We start from the raw sequence: 26078 nt of genomic DNA, 5'->3' as shown, positions 1-26078 counted from the left end.
CTAATTAAACTGAAAATACGTTTGGAAAATCTCTCTTGGTTTGCTTCAAGTTCACTCCCACTCCCTGTGAAGTAATGGCTATCGGAAAGGACTTTTTTGGCAAAGACTGAAGTTGCCATTACACCCTTCATTCCCTCTCTCACCACCCCCACACAAGTCGCACCAGCTTCTACTTCTCACCCAGCTGACAATGGGCTGTTTCTTTTATCATCATTAGTTTTTTTGCATATCTTTCATTCATTTATTCTATATCTCCCTACATCAGTCTGTATCCCTCGTTTCCCTTTCCCCCGACTATGTCCGATAAAGGGTTTCAACCCGAAAGGTCCCCTATCCCTTTTCTCCAGAGATGCTGCCTGACCCGCTGAGTTACTCCAACACTTTGTGTCTTTTGAAGTGAAGGAAACCTTTGGGCACATTCTCACTCGTTTGTGGGATAAAATGATGCCTTGCAGAACATGCAGAAGCCAGGATGCTGGAGGGAACAACAGATGCTGGTTTACACCAAAGAGAGACACAAAATGCTGGAGTAACTCAGCGGAACAGACAGCAACTCTGGAGAGAAGGAGTGGGAGACGTTTCGGGTCTAGACTATTCTTCAGATTCAAGAAGTCTTCCGTCTGAAGGGTCTCGACCCGAAACGTCACCCATTCATTCCATCCATCGAATTCTCCCTGTCCCGCTGAGTTGCTCCAAAGTTTTGTGTCTATGAGGGAACCTCCAATCACTCTGCCCCCTGCTCTCCATTCAGCTGCCGGGGGAGGGGGGTGGCTGATTACTTCCTGCACCCGGCACGGGAAATGACGCCCCAAACATGCGCACTACCCAACCCTCGGCACAAAAGCTTCGAGAAGCCTGGCAGTAGGTACGAGAGTGTCGGGGCTGGAGGTTAATTCATGCTGAGCCCGGAGAAGCAGCAAACCCGCTGATAGATGGAGCGGCGGGGGGAAGGAACGGGTAGGAGTTCCGCAAACGTTAGGACGATCCAGGTGCCGACTCTTCCCCCAGCGCTCCGTGGCCGCGCTCCCCATCCCGGGCCTTGCCCGGAGTTACTGCGCCGCCCGGGCCCGGGTGCGACGCATGCGCGCCACGGCCACTGTGGGAGGACAGAGCAGTTTTCGGCGCGCTGGGATTGTGGGTAATGAGCGGCTATTCATTCCACCGGCAACTTTTTTCTGCCACATCCAAGCAGTAGCAGACCCTTCGGCCCCGTAATATCTTCGCCGAACACAATGTCAGGTTGGAGTGCTGCAAAAAGGACAGGCAGATGCTGACACACACAAAAGGACACAATATGCAGTTAATGCAGGTTAATGCAGCGGGTCAGTTTAGGTAACTTTATTGTCAGATGTACCGAGGTAAAGTGAAAAGCTTTTGTTGAGTGCTAACCAGTTAGCGGAGAGACAATACAGGATTACAGTCGAGCCATTCATAGTGTACAGATACATAGGAGAGTTTAAGGAAATCATGGATAAAGTAAGAAGTGTTGCTATAGGAGTAGAGATTTAAAAGTGTGGAGCAATTGTAATGTTTGATTGCAGACCTGCAATCTTCAAAATTTCTCCACGAGGAAAAAAGTTATTAAGATTTAGATTTTTTTTTAGAGATACAGCGCGGAAACAGCCCCTTCGGCCCACCGAGTCCGCGCCGCCCAGCGATCCCCGCACATTAACACTATCCTACATACACTAGGGACAAATTTTACATTTACCCAGTCAATTAACCTGTACGTCTTTGGAGATGTTGAGCAAATTGCGACAGGGAGTTTGTGAAGTTGGGTTACATCAGCCATGTGAAAACAGACTAGAGAGCTAAGCTATGATTTCAGATCTCATTTCTATTGTAAAGCTATCCTGAACCCAGAAGGTGTGGCACAGCTGGTAGACCTGCTGCCTCGCAGCGGCAGAAACCTGCGTTCGATCCTGACCTCGGGTGCTTTCTGTGGGGAGTTTGCACTTTTTCCCTACGACTATGTGGGTTTCCTCAGGATACTCTGGTTTCCTCCCACATTGAAAAGATGCAGGGTTGTAAGTTAAATGGTCTCTTGTGTGCAGTGAGTGGATGGGGAAAGTGGGGTAACATTGAACTCGTATGAACGGGTGATCAATAGGTTGCGCAGACTCTGGGCCAAAGGGCCTGTTTCTATGCTGCATCTCTAATTTCTAAACGTCCTTAAGAATACAATTTTAAATTATGTAATTATCAATTACCTTTATATATCCCTCCACTGTGGAATAACAGAAGTCAAATCAAGAGTTTTCTATTGCCATATATCCCAAAAGGCAACAATTAAATTGTTGCTTGCAGCACCATAACAGTTTGCAGTTTGGAGTTTTGTTGAAGTTCATAGTGTTCAACAGCTTGATGGTTGTTGGGAAGAAGCTGCTCCTGAACATTAACAGACAGGAGAGACACATCTTTGAGTTGCTCCTCCATGCAACAAAATCACAGATAATCCTGTGTTAAATTCATTTTCTAATTTGATCCTGAAAACTATAGATCAAACCCTTGAGTATTTAGAGATACAACTTGGAAACAGGCCCATCGGCCCAATGAGTCCATGCTATCGATCACCCATGTTCAAGTTTTCTTGAGAATGGTGCAATGAATTCCAATGTCTCAGATCTCTGCTCATAGAAACCACTTATTTTCAGTTCCAAAATTCCTTAATCTGAGATCATGCCTATCGATCACCCATGCAAGTTTTCTTGAGAATGGTGCAATGAATTCCAATGTCTCAGATCTCTGCTCATAGAAACCACTTATTTTCAGTTCCAAAATTCCTTAATCTGAGATCATGCCTCCGGTTCGGGCTTCATCCAGAGGAACCAGTTGACACCATCTACCCTGTTAAAGCCACTCAGGACGTTGTATGTCTCTGTAAGACATAGGAGCTGAATTAGGCTCCTTGCTATTGAGGGAGTGCAGCATAGGTTCACCAGGTTAATTCCCGGGATGACTGGACTGACATATGATGAAAGAATGGATCGACTGGGCTTATATTCACTGGAAATTAGAAGGATGAGAGAGGATTTGTATAGAAACATATACAATTATTAAGGGATTGCACAGGCTAGATGCAGGAAAAATGTTCCCGATGTTGGGGGAGTCCAGAACCAGGGGTCACAGTTTAAGAATAAGGGTAGGTCATTTAGGACTGAGATGAGGAGAAACTTTTTCACTCAGAGAGTTGTGAATCTGGAATTCTCTGCCACTGAAGGCAGTGGAGGCCAATTCACTGGATGTTTTCAAAAGAGTTGGATATAGCTCTTGGGGCTAACGGAATCAAGGGATATGGGGAGAAGGCAGGAATGGGGGATGTTTACTTTAACTTTCATGTAGTTGTGTGTCTTGTCGTTTTTTTTTAAAGCATGGCTGTATGGTAATTTGCATATCACTGTACCTTAATTGGGACACATGACAATAAAAGACCTTTGAGACCTTTGATGCTGGATGATCAGCCATGATCATATTGAATGGCTGGCTTGAAATAGCCTACTCCTGCAAATGTTTTCTATGTTTCTAGGCCGATGTGTTTAAAGGGAAGCTGAATGAACGTAAAGGCGAGTGAAAATTACTTGACTGATCTGTTCTGAATTTGTGTTACGTTCTTGGTATAACTTGCGTGAACTACTTTTACAGGGATAAAAAATTCCAGATGGTAACTTCAAATCAAGCGTCACATCAAGTTCTCACAAAATCACTCAGTTCATCAACACCTGCATTTCATGGCAGAGAATACATTTGCCTGTTTAGCAGGGCAGTGAGATTTGCATCAAGCAGGGGCATGGCACAGAAGTGCCTGTGGAACGAGTCTTAAACCATTACACTGTGAGAGAAGAGATCGCAGCATTCGCAGTGGGAGTAACTGAACACTTGCTCCAGGTATGTTGATGAGTTGATCAGAAAGACCACAGAGTTTGGCAGTTAAAGGACGGGCATATATTTTCCCCATCAAAGTGAATTATTATTACAGGTTGTTTTCCACATTGAGGAGAAACTTGCTTAGTATTGGAGAAGTGGTACACTTATTTATTCTTGTGCTCAAACCCCTATTCCTTCCTGCAAATGGAAGCGTTTCAGTATTCTAACTGCGGAAATCAGGTCAAGCAATCCAGTACCCTGATAACACATCAGCAGAATTATAACGGAGAGAGGTCATTCACCTGCTCGGAGAACGGGAACAGATTCGCTCACACGTCTCAGCTGATAACGCAACATCAAGCACACACCAGGGAGAGGCCGTTTATCTGCTCCGAGTGCGGGAAGGGATTCAGTCGATCGTCCCATCTGTTGAGACACCAGCAGGTTCACACCGGGGAGAGGCCGTTCACTTGCTCCGAGTGCGGGAAGACATTCACCCAGTCGTCCAATTTGGTGACACACCAGCGAATTCACACCGGGGAGAGACCATTCACCTGTCCGACTTGCGGGAAGGGATTCACCCTATTATCCAGCTTGATAACGCATCACCGAGTTCACACCGGGGAGAGGCCGTTCACCTGCGCTGAGTGCGGGCGAGGATTCACACAGTCGTCCAGCCTAGTAACTCACCAGCGTGTTCACACTGGAGAGAGGCAGTTCATCTGCTCTGTTTGTGGGATGGAATTCACTCGCTCGTTCCACCTGCTGAAACATCAGCGAATCCACACCGGGGAGAGGCCCTACACCTGCACGGAGTGTGGGAAGGGATTCACTTGTTCGTCCTATCTCCGGAGCCACCAGCGGGTTCACACAGGGGAGCAGCCATACGTTTGTCCCAAATGCGGGAAGGGATTCACGCAATCCTCTAATCTGATGATACACCAGCGAATTCACACCGGAGAGAGGCCCTTCGCCTGCTCCAAGTGCGGAAAAAGATTTCCAGATTCCTCTTACTTGGTGAGACACCAGCGTATTCACACCGGAGAGAGGCCATTCATCTGCACCCAGTGTGGGAAGGGGTTCACTCAGTCATCGGCCCTTGCCAGACACCAGCGAGTCCACACTGGGGAGAAGCCATTCACCTGCTCCCAGTGTGGAAAAGGATTTGCTCTGTCTTCCCACCTGCTGACACACCAGCAAATTCACACTGAGGAGAAGATTTAAAAATACTAGGGTATGAAATATTTAAACATTGTGGCTGCTGAGACTCCATTTATGTTCTCCAATTCTTGCTATTGCGCATCATGCCCAGAATGATTCCCTGGTTATTGGGCAGAGTTCGGGTTTATTTCTATTGATGCTAAGAACCCCTGTAGTTGGGTAGTTTAATACAGACACACCCCGACTTGCATAAAAGGAACTTGCATAATCGAGCACTTACGTAGCCAATTCTTTATGAGCTCCCAACTGCTCTCCGTGGCAGAGCTCCCACCTGATTTCGTAGTTGGATAGTTAATTTGCACATGCGCAGTATCACTTCTATTTCCGAGTTACATACCATCTGACTTATGCAAGGGTCTGCAGGACCTAACCCGTACGTGAGTCGGGGAGCTTCTGTATTATAGATGTACGATAAATAGATTAGTTATGTTGTAAACATGCTGTACAGTAATTCCTGAATTTATGTAAAGCGTTTGTTCCAGTAAATTGATTTTTTAAGGGAAAGTTAGTAACTTGAAAGGCTGAGCAAAATTCATTCTGGATATTTTGGTGTAGTCCTACAGAGAGAGAGGCAGTTGCACAGAGTAGACACAAAATGCTGGAGTAATTCAGCGGGTCAGGCAGCATCTCGGAAGAGAAGGAATGCGTGACGTTTCAGGTCGAGACCCTTCTTCAGACTGATGTCAGGGGAGGGGGCAAGACAAAGATAGGATGTAGTAGGAGACAGGAAGACTAGGTGTTCATTGAGAAGATAAATTGGTTTATAAACCAAAGACTTGTATCCAAAGAGTCGATGGTATTATAGCAAAGGTTTCTAAATAAAATGTTCATCATTTAGGAATTGCTGTACATCAAACTTGGTGGGCCGAAAAGGCCTGTGGACTTGGTGGGCCGAAAAGGCCTGCTTCCGGCTGTATATATATGATATGATGATATAAACTCTGGATGTCCCTAACGTGTAGAATACAAAGTCAGGTCATTCGGCCCAACTGGCCCTATCACTTTCTATGCTCCACACCAGCCTCTCATTACACTCTGCTGGAAAATCCTTGCATTTCTCTCACCTTTACATTCAGTTTCTTTTTAAAGATATCTATCTTCCTTGTTGCACAACATTCAGCTTGAAGATGGTCCCACCTGCCCAGGTCTCCAATTCTGTCCAATTTTCCATTCAATATACTGAAACCTTGGCCCAAAGCACAAAGCGGAACTGACTGTCGCATTTGGTATAAATCCAGGATGCACATTTTCTCATGAAACCAAATGGGTACGGGGTCAGGAGCCTTGGAGCTGGTAATCCTTGGAGGCCACCCCATTAAAGGCGCAGCCCTGACTTCAGCAGGTGGGGGACACACACACACACAAACACGATGATCAGCAGGAGTGCTGTGAAGGCTGCAGCTAAAGTTTCCAGTCTCCTGTTATCTCCCAGCTGAAGACCAGGGCCCGGAGCAAAGACCCGGGAAGCAGGTCAGGCCTGGACCAATCTTCTAGGAATCCAAATCCAGCACTGTTTTGAAGATAGGTCCCAAACCGAAACATCACCTATCCATATTTTCCTGAGACGCTGCATGACTCTCTGAACTACTCCAGCACTTGTGTCTTCTCCAGCGTGGTTCTGGTGGATACAGACCTGTGCCTTTATCAAAGATGAGGCACAGCATAGTTGATGTAGATAGTAAAAAACCTTTCCCCATACAAAATATGTCTGAAACTAGAAGGCAAAGATTTGGGGAAGGGGCAGGAGGTTTTGGACAGGATGTTGGGAAGAACTTTTTCACCCTGGCGTGATTGATATCTGGAATGCAGAAGGTGGTGGAGGCAGATACCCTGTCAGCCTAAAATAAGTACCTAGATATTACTGGCAAGGATGGTTTTTCAAAGAAATTTACAAACCAAGGTACAAAGTGCTGGAGTAACTCAGAGGGTCGGGCAGCATCTCTGGCAGACATGGATAGGTGATGTTTCGTGCTGATCCATAACGTTTCCTATTCATGTCCTCCGGAGATGCTGCCTGACCTGCTAAGTTACATATAAGAAATATCTAGATATTTTTTTTGAATTGTTAGTGCAGGCAAGGCTACGGACAGGGATTAGTAGAGATAGCTGCTAAACAGTGGCCTTGGACACGGTTGACCAATTGTCCGTTCTTGTACTATATGACTCCCAACAATGGGTTGCAATATTGGTCGAGCGTTTGTATTACAACGCTGGGGATACAGTACTGGCGGATACAATCTGTTTCTATCTAGTTTAGTTTTGAGATACAGCGTGGAAACAGGCCCTTCGGCGCACTGAGTATCCGCCAGCAAGCGATCCATGCATCTAATACTGGAGGACTGCTGGCAGGCAGGGAGGGGTCTGTCGCCAGTTAATGCAGGGTAAAGTATTGTTGGGTGCAGGCCTCAGTGGTTCTGAATACAATGTCCGAGGTATTTGGGGGAAGATACAAACATGTTTCACCACTATTGCACCACATTGGCGCAGTGCTTAGGACATTTTGAAGAAATAAGGAACTCTATCTCAAAAGTGTAAAGCCACTTTGTCAGCAGCGGGTGGAGATGGACAATAAATGCGAGCCTTGCCAGCATTGCACAGATCTTGAAAAACGGTAGGATTGTAGTTGGAGTGGTGTAGATTGCGAGGCATTGTGCAGATCCTGAAAAACAAATTAATATAAAAATAAGGGGACAGGCAAGGAGGCAACAGAGAAGCAGATTTTGTATGAAAAGGTGAGAGCCAAGGTACTTGTGACAAAAAATATCAGTATCCAGTTATGTTAAATTAAATTGTAAACGAGTTCTGCAGGAAAAGTTGCGCATTACTATTCTGTTCACTTTGACTACTTCACATTGTTTCCATCTTCTTGATCAAATGGGTTTTTTTGTCCTGAAATGTCTGCTAAGTTTACCGCAAACTGAAGGATAGGGACGAGATCTGATTTGTGTCTGTCCAGGATATTTACCAACTCTCAAATCTCAGGGGCCAGGAGAGAAACCAATGCGATTTTAAAATCTTGCCCCTAGTCCTTTTCAGCTTTGAACAATGTAACTTATAAAAGGGTGGTGAGCTGCCACAACAGGAACCTTAAAAGGGGAAGCCTTTTTTGTACTGAACTGTGTCAGAGACCAGAGAAGTTAGAACCAGGTAGGATTGAAATTGGAGTGGTGTAGATTGCAAAGGATTATAAGAAAACCAGTGAAGAAAGCCAATGGAATGTAGGCCTTCATAACAAGAGGAGTTGAGTATAGGAGCAAAGAGGTCCTTCTGCAGTTGTACAGGGCTGTAGTGAGAGCGCACCTGGAGTACTGTGTGCAGTTTTGTTCTCCAAATTTGAGGAAGGATATTCTTGCTATTGAGGGCGTGCAGCGTAGGTTTACTAGGTTAATTCCCGGAATGGCGGGACTGTCCTTATTGAAACACTGGCTTGGTTTGTATACACTGAAATTTAGAAGGATGAGGGGATCTTATCGAAACATATAAGATTATTAAGGGGTTGGACACGTTAGAGGCAGGAAACATGTTCCCAATGTTGGGGGAGTCCAGAACCAGGGGCCACAGTTTAAGAGTAAGGGGTAGGCCATTTAGAACGGAGATGAGAAAAAACTTTTTCAGTCAGAGAGTTGTGAATCTGTGGAATTCTCTGGCTCAGAAGGCAGTGGAGGCCAATTCTCTGAATGCATTCAAGAGAGAGCTTGATAGAGCTCTTAAGGATAGCTGAGTCAGGGGGTTTGGGGAGAAGGCAGGAACGGGGTACTGATTGAGAATGATCAGCCATGATCACATTGAATGGTGGTGCTGGCTCGAAGGGCCGAATGGCCTACTCCTGCACCTATTGTCTATAAAATAGCGTCAGGAGTAGAATTTGCTGAACCTGTCTTTTTAGTGATTCAAGTACAAAAACACTGGAAGTTGTCCAGAGTTCCCTCTGGACTTTGCAGAAACACAAGGAATTGCCGATGCTAGTTTACAAGGGAAAGACACAATTCTGGAGTAATTCAGCAGGTTAGGCAGCATCCCTGGAGAACATGGAGAGGTGATGTTTCGCATCAGGATCCTTCTCCAGTCCAATAACACAGAAGTGGGCTGAAGATCCTGTTTCCATGTTGTATTTTTAAATCAATCTAAGTTTAAACAATGTTAAGAAATGTTAGTAGTACAAATTCCAGTGCCTTTTAGACCCTTAAATTATTTTTTAAAAAGAACATTCCTTTGGGAAGAACATGTCACATCTCCTGACTGCAGACCCGCTCGGAAAGACACAACAGTACTGGAGTAACTCAGTGAGCCAGGCGGCATTTTGGAAGACATGGATAAGAAGGATACCCACTTTAAAAGCTCTATCCATGTTCTCTCGCAATGTTGCCTGACCGTTGAGTTACTCCAGTATGGTGCCACACGGCATAAGGTCGTCCCGAGGTGCCGCGATCATTCCTGACAGCAGTCCTGGCTTGCTGCTACAGACTGGGAAGCCATCCAGAGAGGGAAGTCGAGCCCGGCACCTGCCCGCTCCGTGGATGGGAGAGGAGGGAGATGGAACCGAGGGCTGGTAAGCAGACCGGCTGTGGGAGGGAATATAGTGCAGCTCAACGTTAGAGTGGCCCACTTGTTGGCCTGGCAATAGCCTGAGGCTCGGCTGGATCAGGCACTAATCCAAAGTGCTGAGCACATGGACTAGCCAGGGTCTGCAGCTACACGGAGCAGTGTAGCTCCAAATCTGGCGACTATACTATCTCAGTGTACACTGCTATACACTTGCATTGTATCTGGGATGCATATTTAAGGGTCTCGACCCGAAACGTGGCCCATTCCTTCTCCCGAGATGCTGCCTGACCCGCTGAGTTATTCCAGCATTTTCTGTCTTCCTGCTTATTTAAGATGTTTAAGTGCTTATGTATTGTACCTGTACTGAACTGTATACGAAATGAATTGCATTGTGCTTCGGTACATGTGACAAATAAAGTACCATTGATTAAAGTACTTTGTACATTTCCTTGGTAAACCTGCATCTGCTATTCGAGAGGTAGACACAAAATGCTGGTGTAACGCAGCGGGTCAGGCAGCATCTCGGGAGAGAAGGAATGGATGACGTTTCGGGTCGAGACCCTTCATCAGACTGATGTCAGGGGCGGGGGTGGGACAAAGATAGAATGTAGTCGAAGACTAGTGGGACAACTGGCAAGGGGGAGGGGATAGAGAGGGAAAGCAAGGGCTATCTAATACCGCTGGGTGTAAACTGCCCAAGCGAAATATGAGGTGCGCTTCCTCCAATTTGCAGACCCGCCTCCATTTTCGCACATGCGCTCTGGGTCAATATCTGATCTGCTCCCGCCCCCTTTATCCCGAATGGTTGGAGGCTGGCTCGCTCATCTGATTGGTCCAAACGTGTTGTCATTCAAGGCGAGGGCAGGCCATCGGAGGAGCTGGAGCCAACGGCAGGTTGGAGAGGGTGGGATTTAAATCAAACCAATGGCGGGGGAAATAAAACTTTAAACGTTGTAAGGCGTATTTTGCCGGGTTCAAGTGAGGAACCAAAAAAAATTAATTCTTGAGCTTCTTTCCTAATCTCGCGCGCCATCGCTTGTGCCTCCGTTTTCGCGCTCGAGATTAACGGTCAGAACCGCGCGCTCCCAGCTTGCGCGACCGCGCGCATGCGCACTGGCAGGGTGTTCGGGCGGGAAGACGAACCCTGCGAGTCGACCGCGCCGCCATTTGGATTTAGTCCGATGGGCAGCGCTTTGTGGAGATGGGTGGGTTTAGGTTCATGGTCGCCATGTAAACCGAGGTACAGTGAAAAGCTTTGGTTTTCGAGTCAATTTAAATAATACAACGCAACACAGATAAACTCAACATGCTTGGAGTAACTGACGAAGTGTGAAGAATGGTCTCCACCCGACCGGTCACCTGTGTATTTTCTTGCCAACTGTGACTGTGTCATGAAACACAAGAAACATGAAACTAAAGTGACCGGTGGAAAGGATTGGGGATGTGCAAAGATTGGGGAGGGTTGGGTTGCCAACCTCACTCCCAAATTAGGTGATTGCATGTAAGGTCGTACGGTCAAACTGCGTGATGCACAGAGTCGCTCAAGCCATCTGGAGGACGTGGCAGCTTACGGCATACACGAGTATAACACATGCAACACGTATATTCTTCGCTTTAAAAAGCTGCCAAAAGGCCAATTTTTGTGCTGTAAAAAATGACAAGAAGTTGGAGGATCTGGTGGAGGAAGAGGAATCAGGAGAAGGGCTGCCAAGCCCGCAGACACAAGAAGCAGCTGGGAAGACGTCTGGCCAGCCGGCGGGAGAAGGGGAAACATGGCCGGGAAGGGAGGCAGGAGAGCAAGGCCGAGAAGCAGGGGGCCACCGACCGGCCTGTGGGGGGAGAAAAGGAGGAGGAGGATAGGACGGGGTTGAGCGAGTTGGAAGAGGAGCAGCGGGAAGAACCTGAGCTGAGGGGCCTGGAGGTCTGCAGGGGCAGAAGCAGCAAGCGCTGGAGGTTGGCGACCCGCCTGAGGGCGAAGGGCCCAGGCAGGAAAGGCTCGACGGCATTGGAGGAGGAGGCAGTGGAAGGCGAGGAGCGGAGTGTTGAGCCCGAAGAGGAAGAGGACCGGGGAGAGGCCGATCGGCAGCGGAGGCCGAGCAGCAGCGAGAGCTGGGCTGGGAGCCGAGGTCGAGGACCAGGCCACGGCTCTGCTCAGCAGCCCCAGCCTCAAGGTGTTGAGCGCCGGCCAAGTGGAAGCGGACCCTGGCTGACGGAGATGGCGAGCGGGGAGAAGGGCTGGAAGGCCAGCAGGAGCGGCAAGGGGCCGAAGAGCCACAGGAAGCGAGGCGCGGAACAGGGGCGCCGATCATGGAGGAGCGCAGGAAGGGGGAGAGGTGTCAGGACACTCGGAGCACCAGGAGGGAGACGGAGATGCGCTGATGGGAGAAGACCAGCGCTGAAAGCCCTATTTGAACTTAAAATAATAATGTTAAAAACTGTATTTTTAAATTTCCCCTTTGTTGGTTGCTTTATTATGGTAGAAGTGTAAACTCAAATTACTGAACAAAACAGTGTGTGTGTAAATTTGCTTTTGAAAAGTTGCCAGGGGTAAACGGGACGAAGAAGGTTGGGAACCCCTGCCCTACTGAGTGCTTGTCTGCAGTACACGGCGTGCCTTCTAGATGGTGTTGCGTGTCAACAGCGTGGGTCAGAGGGCGTGACCACGCCTGCCTGCAACGACTCAATACGGGACAAGGCGACGTCACCCAGCCAGCGGCCACATGCTCCTGCTCCACCAATGGCGGCCGCCCGGGCCGGGAGGCGGGTTGCTACGCAGCCTCCGTTAGATGGCGCCCGCGCCTCCGGACCTAGACTGTCCGCAGCTAAAATGTCGGAAACCTGGAGTGCCGGGACCTAAACTGTCAGGACCTACAGTGTTGGGGCCTACAGCGTCTGGGCCTAATGGGATTAAGGAAGAAGGATGTCCTGTGGCGTTCTATACTGCATCTTGATGGAACCAGTCTGTTGCTGAAGGTATTCTTCAGGTTGACCAGTGTGTAACGGAGGGGGTGAGCTGCACTGTCCAAGATGTTCGCAATTTGAGCAGCATCTGAGGCCAGTTCATTGGCTATATTTAAGAGGGAGTTAGATGTGGCCCTTTTTGCTAAAGGGATCAGGGGGTATGGAGAGAAGGCAGGTACAGGCTACTGAGCTGAATGATCAGCCATGATCATATTGAATGGCGATGCAGGCTCGAAGGGCCGAATGGCCTACTCCTGCACCTATTTTCTATGTTTCTAAAGCGAATCGCATGTTGGCCTTCATAACGAGAGGATTTGGGTAGAGGAGTAAAGAGGTCCTTCTGCAGTTCAGGGCCCTGGTGAAACTACATCTGGAGTATTGTGTGCAGTTTTGGTCTCTTAATTTGAGGGAGGACATCCTTGTTATTGAGGGAGTGCAGCGTAGGTTCACAAGGTTAATCCTCGGGATAGCGGGACTGTCATATGAGGAAAGATTGGAAAGACTGGGCTTGTATTCATTGGAATTTAGAGAGAGGATCTTGTAGAAACATATAAAATTATAAAAGGACTGGACAAGCTAGATGTAGGAAAAATGATCCTAATGTTGGGGGAGTCCAGAACCAGGGGCCACAGTCTGAGAATAAAGGGGAAGCCATTTAAAACTGAGATGAGAAAAAAAAAATCACCCAGAGTTGTGAATTTGTGGGATTCTTTGCCACAGAAGGCAGTGGAGACCAATTCACTGAATGAATTTAAAAGAGTTAGATAGTAGAAACATAGAAAATAGGTGCAGGAGTAGGCCATTCGGCCCTTCGAGCCTGCACCGCCATTCAATATGATCATGGCTGATCATCCAGCTCAGTAGCCTGTACCTGCCTTCTCTCCATACCCCCTGATCCCTTTAGCAAAAAGGGCCACATCTAACTCCCTCTTAAATATAGCCAATGAACTGGCCTCAACTACCTTCTGTGGCAGAGAATTCCACAGACTCACCACTCTCTGTGTGAAGAAATGTTTTCTCATCTCGGTCCTAAAAGACTTCCCCCTTATCCTTAAGCTGTGACCCCTGGTTCTGGACTCCCCCAACATCGGGAACAATCTTCCCGCATCAAGCCTCTCCAACCCCTTAAGAATTTTATATGTTTCTATAAGATCCCCCCTCAGTCTTCTAAATTCCAGCGAGTACAAGCCCAGTTTATCTAGTCTTTCCTCATATGCAAGTCCCGCCATCCCAGGGATTAATCTGGTGAACCTTCTCTGTACTCCCTCTAAGGCAAGAACGTATTTCCTCAGGTTAGGAGACCAAAACTGCACACAATACTCCAGGTGCGGTCTCACCAAGGCCCCGTACAACTGCAGCAGAACCTCCCTGCTCCTAAACTCAAATCCTCTTGCTATGAATGCCAACATACCATTCGCTTTCTTCACTGCCTGCTGCACCTGCATGCTTGCTTTCAATGACTGGTGCACCATGACACCCAGGTCACGTTGCATCTCCCCTTCTCCCAATCGGTCACCATTCAGGTAATACTCTGCTTTCCTGTTCTTGCCGCCAAAGTGGATAACCTCACATTTATCCACATTATATTGCATCTGCCGTGCATTTGCCCACTCGCCTAATCTATCCAAGTCACTCTGCAGCCTCCTAGCATCCTCCTCGCAGCTAACACTGCCACCCAGCTTCGTGTCATCCGCAAACTTAGAGATGTTGCATTCAATTCCCTCGTCCAAATCATTAATATACACTGTAAATAACTGGGGTCCCAGCACTGAGCCTTGCGGTACCCCACTAGTCACTGCCTGCCATTCCGAAAAGGACCCGTTTATTCCTACTCTTTGCTTCCTGTCCGCCAACCAATTTTCTATCCACCTCAACACTGAACCCCCAATACCGTATGCTTTAAGTTTGTACACCAATCTCCCATGTGGGACCTTGTCGAAGGCCTTCTGAAAGTCCAGATATAACACATCGACTGGTTCTCCCTTATCCACTCTACTAGTTACATCCTCGAAAAATTCTATAAGATTCGTCAGACATGATTTGCCTTTGGTAAATCCATGCTGACTTTGTCCGATGATTTCACCACTTTCCAAATGTAATGCTATCACATCTTTAATAACTGACTCTAGCATTTTCCCCACTACCGATGTTAGGCTAACTGGTCTATAATTCCCCGTTTTCTCTCTCCCTCCCTTTTAAAAAAGTGGGATTACATTAGCTACCCTCCAGTCCTCAGGAACTACTCCAGAATCTATAGAGTTTTGAAAAATTATCAATAATGCATCCACTATTTCTGAGGCTACTTCCTTAAGCACTCTGGGATGCAGCCTATCTGGCCCTGGGGATTTATCTGCCTTTAATCCATTTAATTTACCTAACACCACTTCCCGACTAACCTGGATTTCCCTCAGTTCCTCCATCTCTTTAGATCCCCGGTCCCCCGCTATTTCCGGCAGACGGTTTATGTCTTCCTTAGTGAAGACAGAACCAAAGTATTTGTTCAATTGGTCTGCCATCTCCTTGTTCCCTATGATCAATTCACCTGTTTCCGACTGCAAGGGACCTACATTTGCCTTAACTAATCTTTTTCTCTTGACATATCTATAAAAGCTTTTGCAGTCTGTTTTTATGTTCCTTGCCAGTTTTCCCTCATAATCTATTTTCCCTTTCCTAATTAAGCCCTTTGTCCTCCTCTGCTGGACTCTGAATTTCTCCCAGTCCTCTGGTATGCTACTTTTTCTGGCTAATCTGTATGCTTCATCTTTTGTTTTAATACTATCCTTGATTTCCCTTGTTAGCCACGGATGCACTACCTTTCCTGGTTTGTTCTTTTGCCAAACTGGGATGAACACTTGTTGTAGTTCATCCATGCGACCTTTAAATGCCTTCCATTGCATGTCCACCGTCAACCCTTTCAGCATCAATCGCCAGTCTATCTTGGACAATTCACGCCTCATACCCTCAAAGTTACCTTTCTTTAAGTTCAGAACACTTGTTTCTGTATCGACTTTGTCACTCTCCATCCTAATGAAGAACTCTACCATATTATGATCACTCTTGCCCAAGGGGCCTCGCACAACAAGACTGCTAACTAACCCTTCCTCATTACTCAATACCCAGTCTAGAATGGCCTGTTCTCTCGTTGGTTCCTCGACATGTTGGTCTAGAAAACCATCTCTCAAACATTCCAAGAAATCCTCTTCCTCAGCACCCCTGCCAGTTTGGTTCACCCAATCTATATGTAGATTGAAGTCACCCATTATAACTGCTGCGCCTTTAGTGCATGCATTTCTAATTTCCTGCTTGATGCCATCCCCAACCTCCCTACTGCTGTTAGGTGGCCTGTACACAACTCCCACTAACGTTTTCTGCCCCTTAGTGTTTCGTAGCTCTACCCATATCGATTCCACTTCCTCCAAGCTAATGTCCTTCCTTTCCACTGCTTTAATCTCCTCTCTAACCAGTAACGCTACCCCACCTCCTTTTCCTTTCTGTCTATCCCGCCTGAATATAGAATATCCCTGGATGTTGAGCTCCCAGCCTTGGTCACCCTGGAGCCATGTCTCCGTAATCCCAACTATATCATAATCATTAATAACTATCTCCACATTTAATTCATCCACCTTATTACGTATACTCCTTGCATTGAGACACAAAGCCTTCAGGCTTGTTTTTACAACTCTCTTACCCCTTGTACGATTATGTTGAAAAGTGGCCCTTTTTGATTTTTGCCCTGGATTTGTCTGCCTGCCACTTTTACTTTTCACCTTGCTACCTGTTGCTTCTACCCTCATTTTACACCCCTCTGTCTCTCTGCTCCAGCTCCCATCCCCCTGCCACATTAGTTTAAATCCTCCCCGACAGCACTAGCAAACACTCCCCCTAGGACATTGGTTCCATTCCAGCTCAGGTGCAGACCGTCCTGGACTTTCTTCACTGCTTGCTGTACCTGCGTGTTTACTATCAGTGACTGGAGTACAAGGACACCAAGGTCTTGTTGCACTTCCCTTTTTCCTAATCTCACACCATTGAGATAATATCTGCCTCCATGTTCTTGCCGCCAAAGTGGATAACCTCACATTTATTCACATTATACTGTATCCGCCATGAATCTTCCCACTCGTTGAACACTGTGTAAATAAAAGAGATGAGTACAAACATTGTGGAACCAGAGGTGGTCTCTAATAGAATTAGCGATGTGCAGGCCAGTTCAAGAACCTGATAACTGTAGGATCGATGGGGCTTATATTCACTAGAATTTAGAAGGATGAGAGGGGATCTTATAGAAACATATAAAATTCTTAAGGGCTTGAACAGGCTAGATGGAGGAAAAATGTTCCTGATTTTGGGGGACTCCAGAACCAGGGGTCGCAGTTTAAGAATAAGAGATTGGCCATTTAGGACTGAGATGAGGAAAAACTTTTTCACCCAGAGAATTCTGAACCAGTGGAATTCTCTGCCACACAAGGCAGTGGAGGCCAATTCACTGGATGTATTCAAGAGAGAGTTAGATATAGCTCTTAGAACTCACGGAATCAATGGATAAAGCATGAACAGGGGGCTGATTCTGGATGATCAGCCATGATCATATTGAATGGTGGTGCTGACTCAAAGGGCCGAATGGCCTACTCCTGCACCCACTTTCTTTGTTTCTATGTCTCACTTATGCAATTTTTCCCTGCAATCCGGCCAAATGCTCGTTTAATTTCCTATTTGAAATCCGATACTGAATCTTTCCACCACAAGACAATGTTCTAGTTTATAAACCGCTCTTTACATTAAACAGGTTTTGTTCACACTGTGCTTTTTGCTCCCAGAACAATCTCATGGTGCAACCAAGAGTGGCACAATGTAAGAGCTGCTGCGACTTTGCACTGGAGACCGTTTTGATCCTACGTCGATGTGTAGTTTGCACCTCCTCCGTGTGAGTTTCCTCCAGGTGCTGTTTCCTCCCACATATCAAAGACGTGCCGGTTTGTAAATTGCCTCTGTAGCCCTCAGTGCGTAGGGAGTGGATGCGAAGATGGGACAACATAGAACTAGTATGGAAGGGTGATCGATGTCTGACTGTCCTGATTAAATTTTATCTTTGTATGTTTCGTCAACTTCCCCTAGCTAACAATGATCTAACCTACATTTTCCTTGAACTATGTTGCCTTTGATGTCTCAGTTTCACACCTTACCCTGCCATAACTCCCTCTCACATTTTTAGTGTTTCCTTGCTACAAACCTGAGCGAACAGCTAAACACAGAGCAGGGTAACATTCCTTTTGCCACATAGAGTTGAGAGAAGTTTTGAAAGATGTATTCAAAATCAGGAAGGGTTTATTAGAGTAAATAACGAATGCAAGTTTCAAATAAGTAATTTTTATTTGACATGGATTAAGAATATTACACTACAAACTAGTTGTATTGATTCTTAAAGTCAGCAGAAATAATATCCAATTGTGCACATTAACTAAATTAATCCTAGAAATATTAGCAACAACAAATCGCAGAATATAATTCCTGCATGATTTCAGAAATTACTGACATCTTGGGCAGCCCCGATGTTTATATATTACTCATACCAAAGGATTAAAACTTCTCCCCAGTGTGAAGCCTCTGGTGTCTCAGCAGATGGGAGGACTGGGTGAACCCCTTTTCACAGACGGAGCAGGTGAATGGCCTCTCCCCGGTATGAACTCGCTGGTGCGTCAGAAGGTTGCCCGGGTGAGCAAATCCCTTGCCGCACACGGAGCAGGTAAACGGCCTCTCCCCGGTGTGAACCCGCTGGTGCCTCAGCAAGGAGGACGACTGGTTGAATCCCTTCCCGCACACAGAGCAGGTGAAGGGCCTCTCCACAGTGTGAACTCTCTGGTGATTCAGCAGCTGGGATGCGTAAGTGAAGCCTTTCCCACACTCAGGGCAGGTGAAGGGCCTCTCCCCGGTATGAACTCGTTGGTGCGTCAGCAGGTTGGATGACTGAGTGAATCCCCTGCCGCACATGGAGCAAATGAAAGGCCTCTCCCCAGTGTGGACCCGCTTGTGATTCACTAGGTGGGAGGAGTGAGTGAACCCCTTTCCACACACAGAGCACATGAAAGGCCTCTCCCCGGTGTGAATATATTGGTGTGTGATCAGGGCATTGGACCGCTTAAAGTTTTTCCCACAATCAGAACACTGAAACGGTTTCATTGGTGTGAAGGCAATAGTGCTTTGAGTAGGAAGAAAAGTTAACGAACTCCTCCACACTCACACAGCAAATAAAGCCTATGCACAAGCTTACTGCTGGGACCAGCAAGTGCTTCTTTTTCAACCATCAATAAGGTGTGCTGTACATCTCTATCAGAGGCGTATCTCCCCGCTCGCTCAGACAATTGAAGAATATATACATGGTCTCTCACCAGATCTGTTCATTTGTGAAAGCTTTGACGTGCACACAGACACGGAACATACAGCGAGTCTTTCTCTCCGTGACCCGTGCCTCCTCTTTGACTGCCAATATCGCAAGTGCTTTAGCCCGCTATCACTTAGCGGTGTGTTTCCGACCACCTTGCCTATCACACTGAGGTCTGCGACTCATACCCAGTGATAGAACAAACATTCCACCTCCCATGGTGTTCAGGAACTGGTGAATTGAGAGACTGCCTCAGGTCCTGACATGCTGGTTGGTTTGACATATCGTCCAGCATATTTCTAATACCCTGCAAAATAAGTTCACAAAAGTCATCATTTAATAATTAGATACAATTTCAGAATACATATTTCTAGTTTCTCTGGTCAACTGTAACACTGTTATGCAGTGAATAGTAGGTCTTTGTGGAGTGTTGTAGCGCAGAGGGATCTAGGAGAGTAGGTACATAGTTCCTTGAAAGTGGCATCACAGGTAGATGGGGTGATCAATAAGGTTTTCAGCACATTGACCTTCAGCAATCAGAGTATTGACTATAGAAGTTTGGAGGTCATGTTACAGTTGTAAAAGACATTGGTGAGGCCACATTTAGAATATTGTAGATAGACACAGGTTGCTGGAGTAACTCAGGACTGGCAGCATTTCTGGATAGAAGGAATCGGTGATGTTTCAGATCGAGACCCTTCTTCAGACTGAGTTTTGTGTTCAGTTTTCGTCACCCTGTTAAAGGAAAGGATGTTGTGAACTTGGAAAGGGCACAGAGAAGATTTACAAGGATGTTGGCAGAACCTGATGGCCTGAGCTATAGGGAGAGGTTGAGCAGGCTCAAATTCTATTCCTTAGAGCGCAGGAGGATGAGGAATGATCTTATAGAAATGTACATCATGTGAGGTATAGAAAGGATAAATGTACACTTTTACCTAGAGTAGGGAAATCAAGAAAGGATATAGGTTTAAGATGTTGAGGGGGGGAATGATTTAACAGCAACCTTAGGGGCAACATTTTTACACGAAGGGTGGGATGTAAATGGAACGAGCTGACGAAGGAGGTAGTTGAGGTAAGTACAACGTTTTAAAAAATTTGGACAGGTATATGAATAGGATAGTTTCATGGGTCAAATGCAGGCCCGGGATTCGTGTAGATGGGGCATGTAGGGCTGAAGGGCCTGTCTACACACCGTATGACTATGAATCAGTTGGAGCTTTTAAGATGTACATATTAAATCTAATTCCTAAGGCACGGCCTCAAAAATCTAGCCTAAACCTTCAGTGCTGCTGCATTGATGTGGGTGACTACTGGTACATATGTCAACAGAAGATATTTAACATGAGGACCATCTCCGATCTCTTTTCTCAGGTGACCGCACAAGATATCTCAAGGTCCAGAAGAATATTTGTCCATTGTGCATGAAACGAGCTGCCAGGCGAAGTGCGAGAGGTACGTACAATTAAAAGACACTTGGACAGCTATGTGGATAGGAAAGGTTTGGAAAATATGAGCCAGGCATATGCAAGTGGGATTAGCTTGTCAGGTAACCTTGTTCAGGCAACAATGGTACTGCCGGTAGAGCTGCTGCCTCACACCACCAAAGACCCAGGTTTGATCTTGACCTTGGCTACTGTCTGTGTGAAGTTTACACGTTCTCCTTGTGACCGCATGAGTTTCCTTCAGGTGCTCCTGTTTCCCCCCACATCCCATAGAGGTGAATTGGTCTCTGTAAAAATTGCCCCTAGTGTGTAGAGAGTGGATGAAAAAGTGGGATAACATAGAACTAATAAGATCGGATGATTGATGGTCAGCTGGAATCAGTGGGCCGAAGGACCTGTTGCTATGCTGTATCTGTCTTTTAATCAATCGATCAAACTGTGACTCAATTAGACATAAAGATGTGGACATCGAGTCTAGCTCCTGAGATTGGCCTCAAATCTAGCATAAAAATTCAATGGCATTTTGGGGAAGGGGGGTTCAATGTTAGAGATGTGGTCAGAAGATAACCTGAGGCCTATCTCCCATCTGTTCTCTTCGATGAGCACACAGAATAAGTCTGCCATTTCTTGAAACAGGAGCTAGGTCTTTATCCCAAGATACTAAAGAATATTTATTCAATAATGCATGGAACAAGCTGTCAGAGGAAGTTTAGCTTAATTTAATTTAGAGATACAGCATGGAAACAGACCCTTCAGTCTTCTTTTACACTGACCATCGATCATCTGTTCACACTAGTTCTGTTACCCCTCTTTCTCATTCACTCCCTACACACACACACACACAGGACAATTTAGAAAAGCTTTTCACTGTACCTCGGTGCACGTGACAATAAATTAAACTGAAGGCCAATTAACCTACAAGCCCACATATCTTGGGAATGTGGGAGGAAACCAGAGTACCCAAAGAAAACCAACTCACTCAGAGGGAGAACATGCAAACTCCACACAGAAAGCACCTGATCACCTCGTGCATGCTGACCAGGTGCACCTCGTGCATGTCAGGATTAAACCCAGGCTCTGGCATTGTGAAACAGCAGTTCTACCAGTTGTGCCACTGGCTCATTCAATTGAAAGACACACTGATATATGGAAAGGAAAGGTTCAACAAAATTGCTCCAGCCACAGACAAGTAGGACTAGTTCAGTTAAGCAACCTGGTCAGCATGCACGAGGTGGACCAAAGGGCCTGTTTCCATGTTGTAAAAATCCACAAATCTGCTCTTAAAGTTAGAAATTGCATTTATATAGTCAATACATCTTCATGGTTGTGGATTTATTTCATACAATGCTGGAGTAACTCAGCAGGTCAGGCAGCATCTCAGGAGAGAAGGAATCGATGACATTTCGGGTCGAGACCCTTCTTCAGACTGATGTCAGGGGGCGGGACAAAGGAAGGATATAGGTGGAGACAGGAAGATAGAGGGAGAACTGGGAAGGGGGAGGGGAAGGGAGGGACAGAGGAACTATCTAAAGTTGGAGAAGTCAATGTTCATACCGCTGGGCTGCAAGCTGCCCAAGCGAAATATGAGGTGCTGTTCCTCCAATTTCCGGTGGGCCTCATTATGGCACTGGAGGAGGCCCATGACAGAAAGGTCAGACTGGGAGTGGAAGCGCTCAGCCACCGGGCGATCAGGTTGGTTAAGGCGGACTGAGCGAAGGTGTTGAGCGAAACGATCGCCGAGCCTGCGTTTAGTTTCGCCGATGTAAAGAAGTTGACATCTAGAGCAGCGGATACAACAGATGAGGTTGGAGGAGGTGCAGGTAAACCTCTGTCTCGCCTGGAAAGACTGTTTGGGTCCTTGGATGGAGTTGAGGGAGGAGGTGAAGGGTTAGGTGTTGCATCTCCTGCGGTTGCAGGGGAAAGTGCCCGGGGATGGGGTGGTTTGGGTTGGAAGGGACGAGTGGACCAGGGAGTTACGGAGGGAACGGTCTCTGCGGAACGCAGAAAGGGGAGGGAATGGGAAGATGTGGCCAGTAGTGGGGTCCCGTTGTAGGTGATGGAAATGTTGGAGGATGATTTGTTGGATACACTGGCTGATGGGCTGGAAGGTGAGAATGAGGGGGATTCTGTCCTTGTTACGAATGGGGGGGAGGGGGAGCAAGAGCGGAGCTGCGGGATGTAGAAGAGACCTTAGTGAGAGCCTCATCTATAATGGAAGAGGGGAAGCCCCGTTTCCTGAAGAGTGAACACATCTCTGATGCCCTAGTGTGATAGGTCCTCTGTCCTCGTGTGCCCTAGTGTGACAGATAGTTCCTCTGTCCCTCTCTTCCCCTCCCCCTTCCCAGTTCTCCCTCTATCTTCCTGTCTCCACCTATATCCTTCCTTTGTCCCGCCCTCCTGACATCAGTCTGAAGAAGGGTCTCGACCCGAAACGTCACCCATTCCTTCTCTCCTGAGATGCTGCCTGGCCTGCTGAGTTACTCCAGCATTCTGTGAAATAAATACCTTCGATTTGTACCAGCATCTGCAGTTATTTTCTTACACTTCATGGTTGCGGAAGTTGATTTGCATAGATTGTTGTATGTTTTCTGCACTGTGTTATTTAAAAAAAAGTGTTTCCATAGTAATCCCTGGCTGGAAGGGATGAGTAAAGATTTTGACGTAAGGTTACTTTGGGTGGTCTGATCAGTTGGGTGGAAAAATGACAAAACACCATCCAATCCAGAGAAATGAGATGTAATGCATTTAGGGAGGTGCATCAAGGCAAGTGGATACAAGGATTTGCAGTTGCTTAAATCTTGAGCAAAACACAAAATTTTGGAGTGAATCAGCAGGTCAGGTATTTTCTGTGGAAGGAATGGGCATACAATTTCAGGTCAGGATCCTTCTTCAGACTGGGGATAAATGGCAGGATATTGAGTACCAAGGAAGGAGAATGACTTTGCGGTCGGTGCATGTCCACACACCTTTGCAATTTTTTTTAGGGCAGCACAGTGGCATAGTTGGTAGAGCTGCTGCCTCAGATAAGAGATCAGGGTTCGATCCTGAACTCAGGTGCTGTCTGTGTGGAGTTTGCACGTTCTCCCTGTGACTGCATGAGCTTTCTCCGGGTGCTATAGTTTCCTCCCACATCTGAAAGACATGCATATTTATTGGTTAATTGGCAACTTTAAATTGCCCCAAGTGTGTTGGGAGTGGATGAAAAAGTGGGATAACATGGAGCAAGTGTAAACAGGTCAGCGTGGACTCAGGTGGCCGAAGGGCCCTTTGCCACCCCGTTTCTCCAGTCTAAACTAAACTGTACCTACATTACACATGTTATGGGCTTCCACGATTTCTGATTCGAAGCAGGATATTAAAAGTAGAGGCAGTTGTGGACTCGGTGGGTCAAGGGACCCGTTACCGTACTGCATCTAACTCTGAACTAAAATAGGACACACCGAGATGTTTCGATAGGCATACTGGATGTTTTCCTTTCGAAGTTAAAGCACAGAGCATGAGAATGGAAGTTAAACGGCAATTTACAACACCGATGGGGCCATTATAAATACTGGGAAAAGCCCTGATCAACAGGTTGCAGAACGATGCGACTGTGCTAGAGAGTGCAGAAGGTTTGCAAATGATGTTGAATTTATTTTTTGCCTTAAGAGATCATTTTAGTTTAGTTTGGGGATACAGTATGGAAACAGGCACTTCGGCCCACCGAATCCACGCCGACCGTCGATGTTATCGCACTTTCCCTTCCACTCCTTAAACACAGAGAGGGATGGGAACGAACTAAACAAAGGATTTGTTTCTCTTGGATTTGAGAGGAGGTTGTTTTCTGACAAGCGGTGTCTGGAGCTGCGGGCTAAGAGGGTGGAAGCCCTCGGCACCATCCAGAGCGGTGCACAGTGCGCGGCACAGTGCGCGGGGAGATGGACGAGACTCGGGTAGACAGCCTGTGCAAGCGCCGTGGTTGATTCCCGTGGCCGGGAGCGCAGCCGTGGCCCCGGGCTTTATTCGACACCGAGGATGAGAGTAAGGCCCGGCGAGCGATCTCCGCTGCCGGGGCATCAGTGCAGACCGCCGGTGGGTGCCACGCCGCCCGGCCCCGGACCTTACCCGCTCCTCCTGGCCCTCCGGCCGGCCGCGTCTCGGGGCTTTCTTCTCCTCTCCCACTCGGCCCAGCCTGCATAGCGCACCCCTGCCACGCATGTGCGCGGAGGGATAGGTCGTGGCGCGGAGCGGTTTCCAGGGTGCTGGGGATTGTGGGTAGGGGAGATGGCCATTGCCGCCAAATGTGGAGCAAGAAGCAGTGGTAACGGAATTGCCGATGCTTGTTTGCCATAAAACGACACAAAAAACCAGGAGTAACACAGCGGGCCAGGCAGCACTTCTGGAGAACATGAATAGGTGAGGTTTTGGGTCGAGACCCTTCTTCAGCCTCTGGTGCCACGGTTGCGCAGCGGCAGAGTTACTGCCTTACAGCGCCAGAGACCCGGGTTCGATCCTTTCCACGTATGCTGTCTGTACGGGGTTTGTACATTCTCCTCGTGACCTGCATGGGTTTTCTCCGGGAGCTCCGGTTTTCTCCCACATTCCAAAGATGTACAGATTTGTAGGCTAATTTGCTTGATAAAATTGTACATTGTGTTGGATAGTGTTAGTGTGCGGGGATCGCTGGTCGGCGTGGATTCGGTGGACCGAAGGGCCCGTTTCCGCGACGAGCCACAATGCACAAGTCGGCAGAAAACGGGGGTAAAAGCGTGCCCAACGTCGCCCTCATCCTGATGGCCACCTTCGTGTGTGGCTGCATCAGGCGGAGCGTGGAGCCAAGGCACGTGGGCACCAAGTGCCACTACCTGCTGAGGTTCTACCTGTCCCCCGGTGTTGCGAAGGATGGGCCTGGCGCTGATGCCACGCAATGTGCCAGTCAGGTGGACATTGCCGCACCATCTGTCGTTCGTGGAAAGGTTCTTCCGGACCAACACCTATGACCACAAATCCATCGGGCAGTGGTCAGCATGGAACGTCCTGCAGGCACTGCAGGGGAATGACTCCATGGATCCTGTGGCATGGTTCCCAGAGGAGACTGCCCAGCTTGTCTGGCAAAATGCCTCATCGCCAGAACTAACCAACAAGCACCAAGACCTGGCTTGGCTGGTGGTGAGGGGAGCCCTCCCAGTCAGATCCTTCCTGCACCGCCGGAACCTCACTACCGGCGCACGCTGCCTTCGGGACGGCTGCTACGGAGAGGAGACGGTGGTCCACCTCTTCACAGAGTGTGGATTTGCAAAGAGAGTCTGGAGAGGTTTGCAGGGGTCCCTGTCACGATTCATTCCGAGCAGCTCCGTCACAGTGGACTCTGTGATCTACGGACTGTTCCCAGGGACGCATTCGGAGTCCGACATCGAGTGCTGCTGGAGGGTCATCAACTCGGTGAAAGATGCTCTTTGGTCTGCCCAAGCTTTGTTGGCCTCCCAGCGGAGCGAGATGTCCGTCAAGGAATGTTGCTGACTGGCCCGCTGCAGACTGCAGGAGTACGTGCTGAGGGAAGCACTGAAGCTTGGTGCAGCCAACGCCAAGGCCCTGTGGGGGAGGACCACAGTCTAGGGTACTTCCGCTGCTGGACATGGGGGGCAGGATGTGGTGGAGACGCCCCTCCAAATAAGGGATACTGGGTT

General features: G+C 47.6%; 2 protein-coding genes across 8 annotated transcripts; one reads left to right on the top strand and one right to left on the bottom strand.

The window, feature by feature from the left end:
* The first annotated feature begins 824 nt into the window (after nucleotides 1–824).
* LOC144601119 (uncharacterized) lies at nucleotides 825–10004 on the top strand. 4 transcript variants are annotated; one of them, XM_078413072.1, is made up of 3 exons: nucleotides 840–865; nucleotides 3527–3563; nucleotides 3643–10004. In XM_078413072.1, exon 3 carries the CDS (start codon nucleotides 4069–4071, stop codon nucleotides 5086–5088), a length of 1020 nt encoding a protein of 339 aa, XP_078269198.1. In that variant the 5' UTR covers nucleotides 840–865; nucleotides 3527–3563; nucleotides 3643–4068; the 3' UTR covers nucleotides 5089–10004. The 4 variants fall into 4 exon arrangements, with proteins under 4 accessions (XP_078269196.1, XP_078269200.1, XP_078269198.1 ...); XM_078413073.1 differs by lacking the exon at nucleotides 840–865 and adding an exon at nucleotides 870–957; XM_078413070.1 differs by lacking the exon at nucleotides 3527–3563 and having other exon boundaries at nucleotides 825–865.
* Nucleotides 10005–17975: 7971 nt separating this feature from the next.
* LOC144601134 (uncharacterized) lies at nucleotides 17976–24619 on the bottom strand. Of its 4 annotated transcripts, none has more exons than XM_078413088.1 (3): nucleotides 24517–24601; nucleotides 23379–23544; nucleotides 17976–19705 (listed from the first exon to the last, which is right to left on the bottom strand). In XM_078413088.1, the coding sequence occupies exon 3, from the start codon at nucleotides 18766–18768 to the stop codon at nucleotides 18169–18171; it is 600 nt and encodes a 199-aa protein (XP_078269214.1). In that variant the 5' UTR covers nucleotides 18769–19705; nucleotides 23379–23544; nucleotides 24517–24601; the 3' UTR covers nucleotides 17976–18168. The 4 variants fall into 4 exon arrangements, with proteins under 4 accessions (XP_078269214.1, XP_078269215.1, XP_078269212.1 ...); XM_078413089.1 differs by having other exon boundaries at nucleotides 17976–19277; XM_078413086.1 differs by lacking the exon at nucleotides 23379–23544 and having other exon boundaries at nucleotides 24517–24619.
* Nucleotides 24620–26078: the final 1459 nt, after the last annotated feature.

Source organism: Rhinoraja longicauda, chromosome 16 (assembly GCF_053455715.1).
Source record: "Rhinoraja longicauda isolate Sanriku21f chromosome 16, sRhiLon1.1, whole genome shotgun sequence".
NCBI classification, from domain to species: Eukaryota; Metazoa; Chordata; class Chondrichthyes; order Rajiformes; family Arhynchobatidae; genus Rhinoraja; species Rhinoraja longicauda.
The sequence above is the reverse complement of the archived record's forward strand: the minus strand, read 5'-3'. Positions and strand labels throughout refer to the sequence as shown.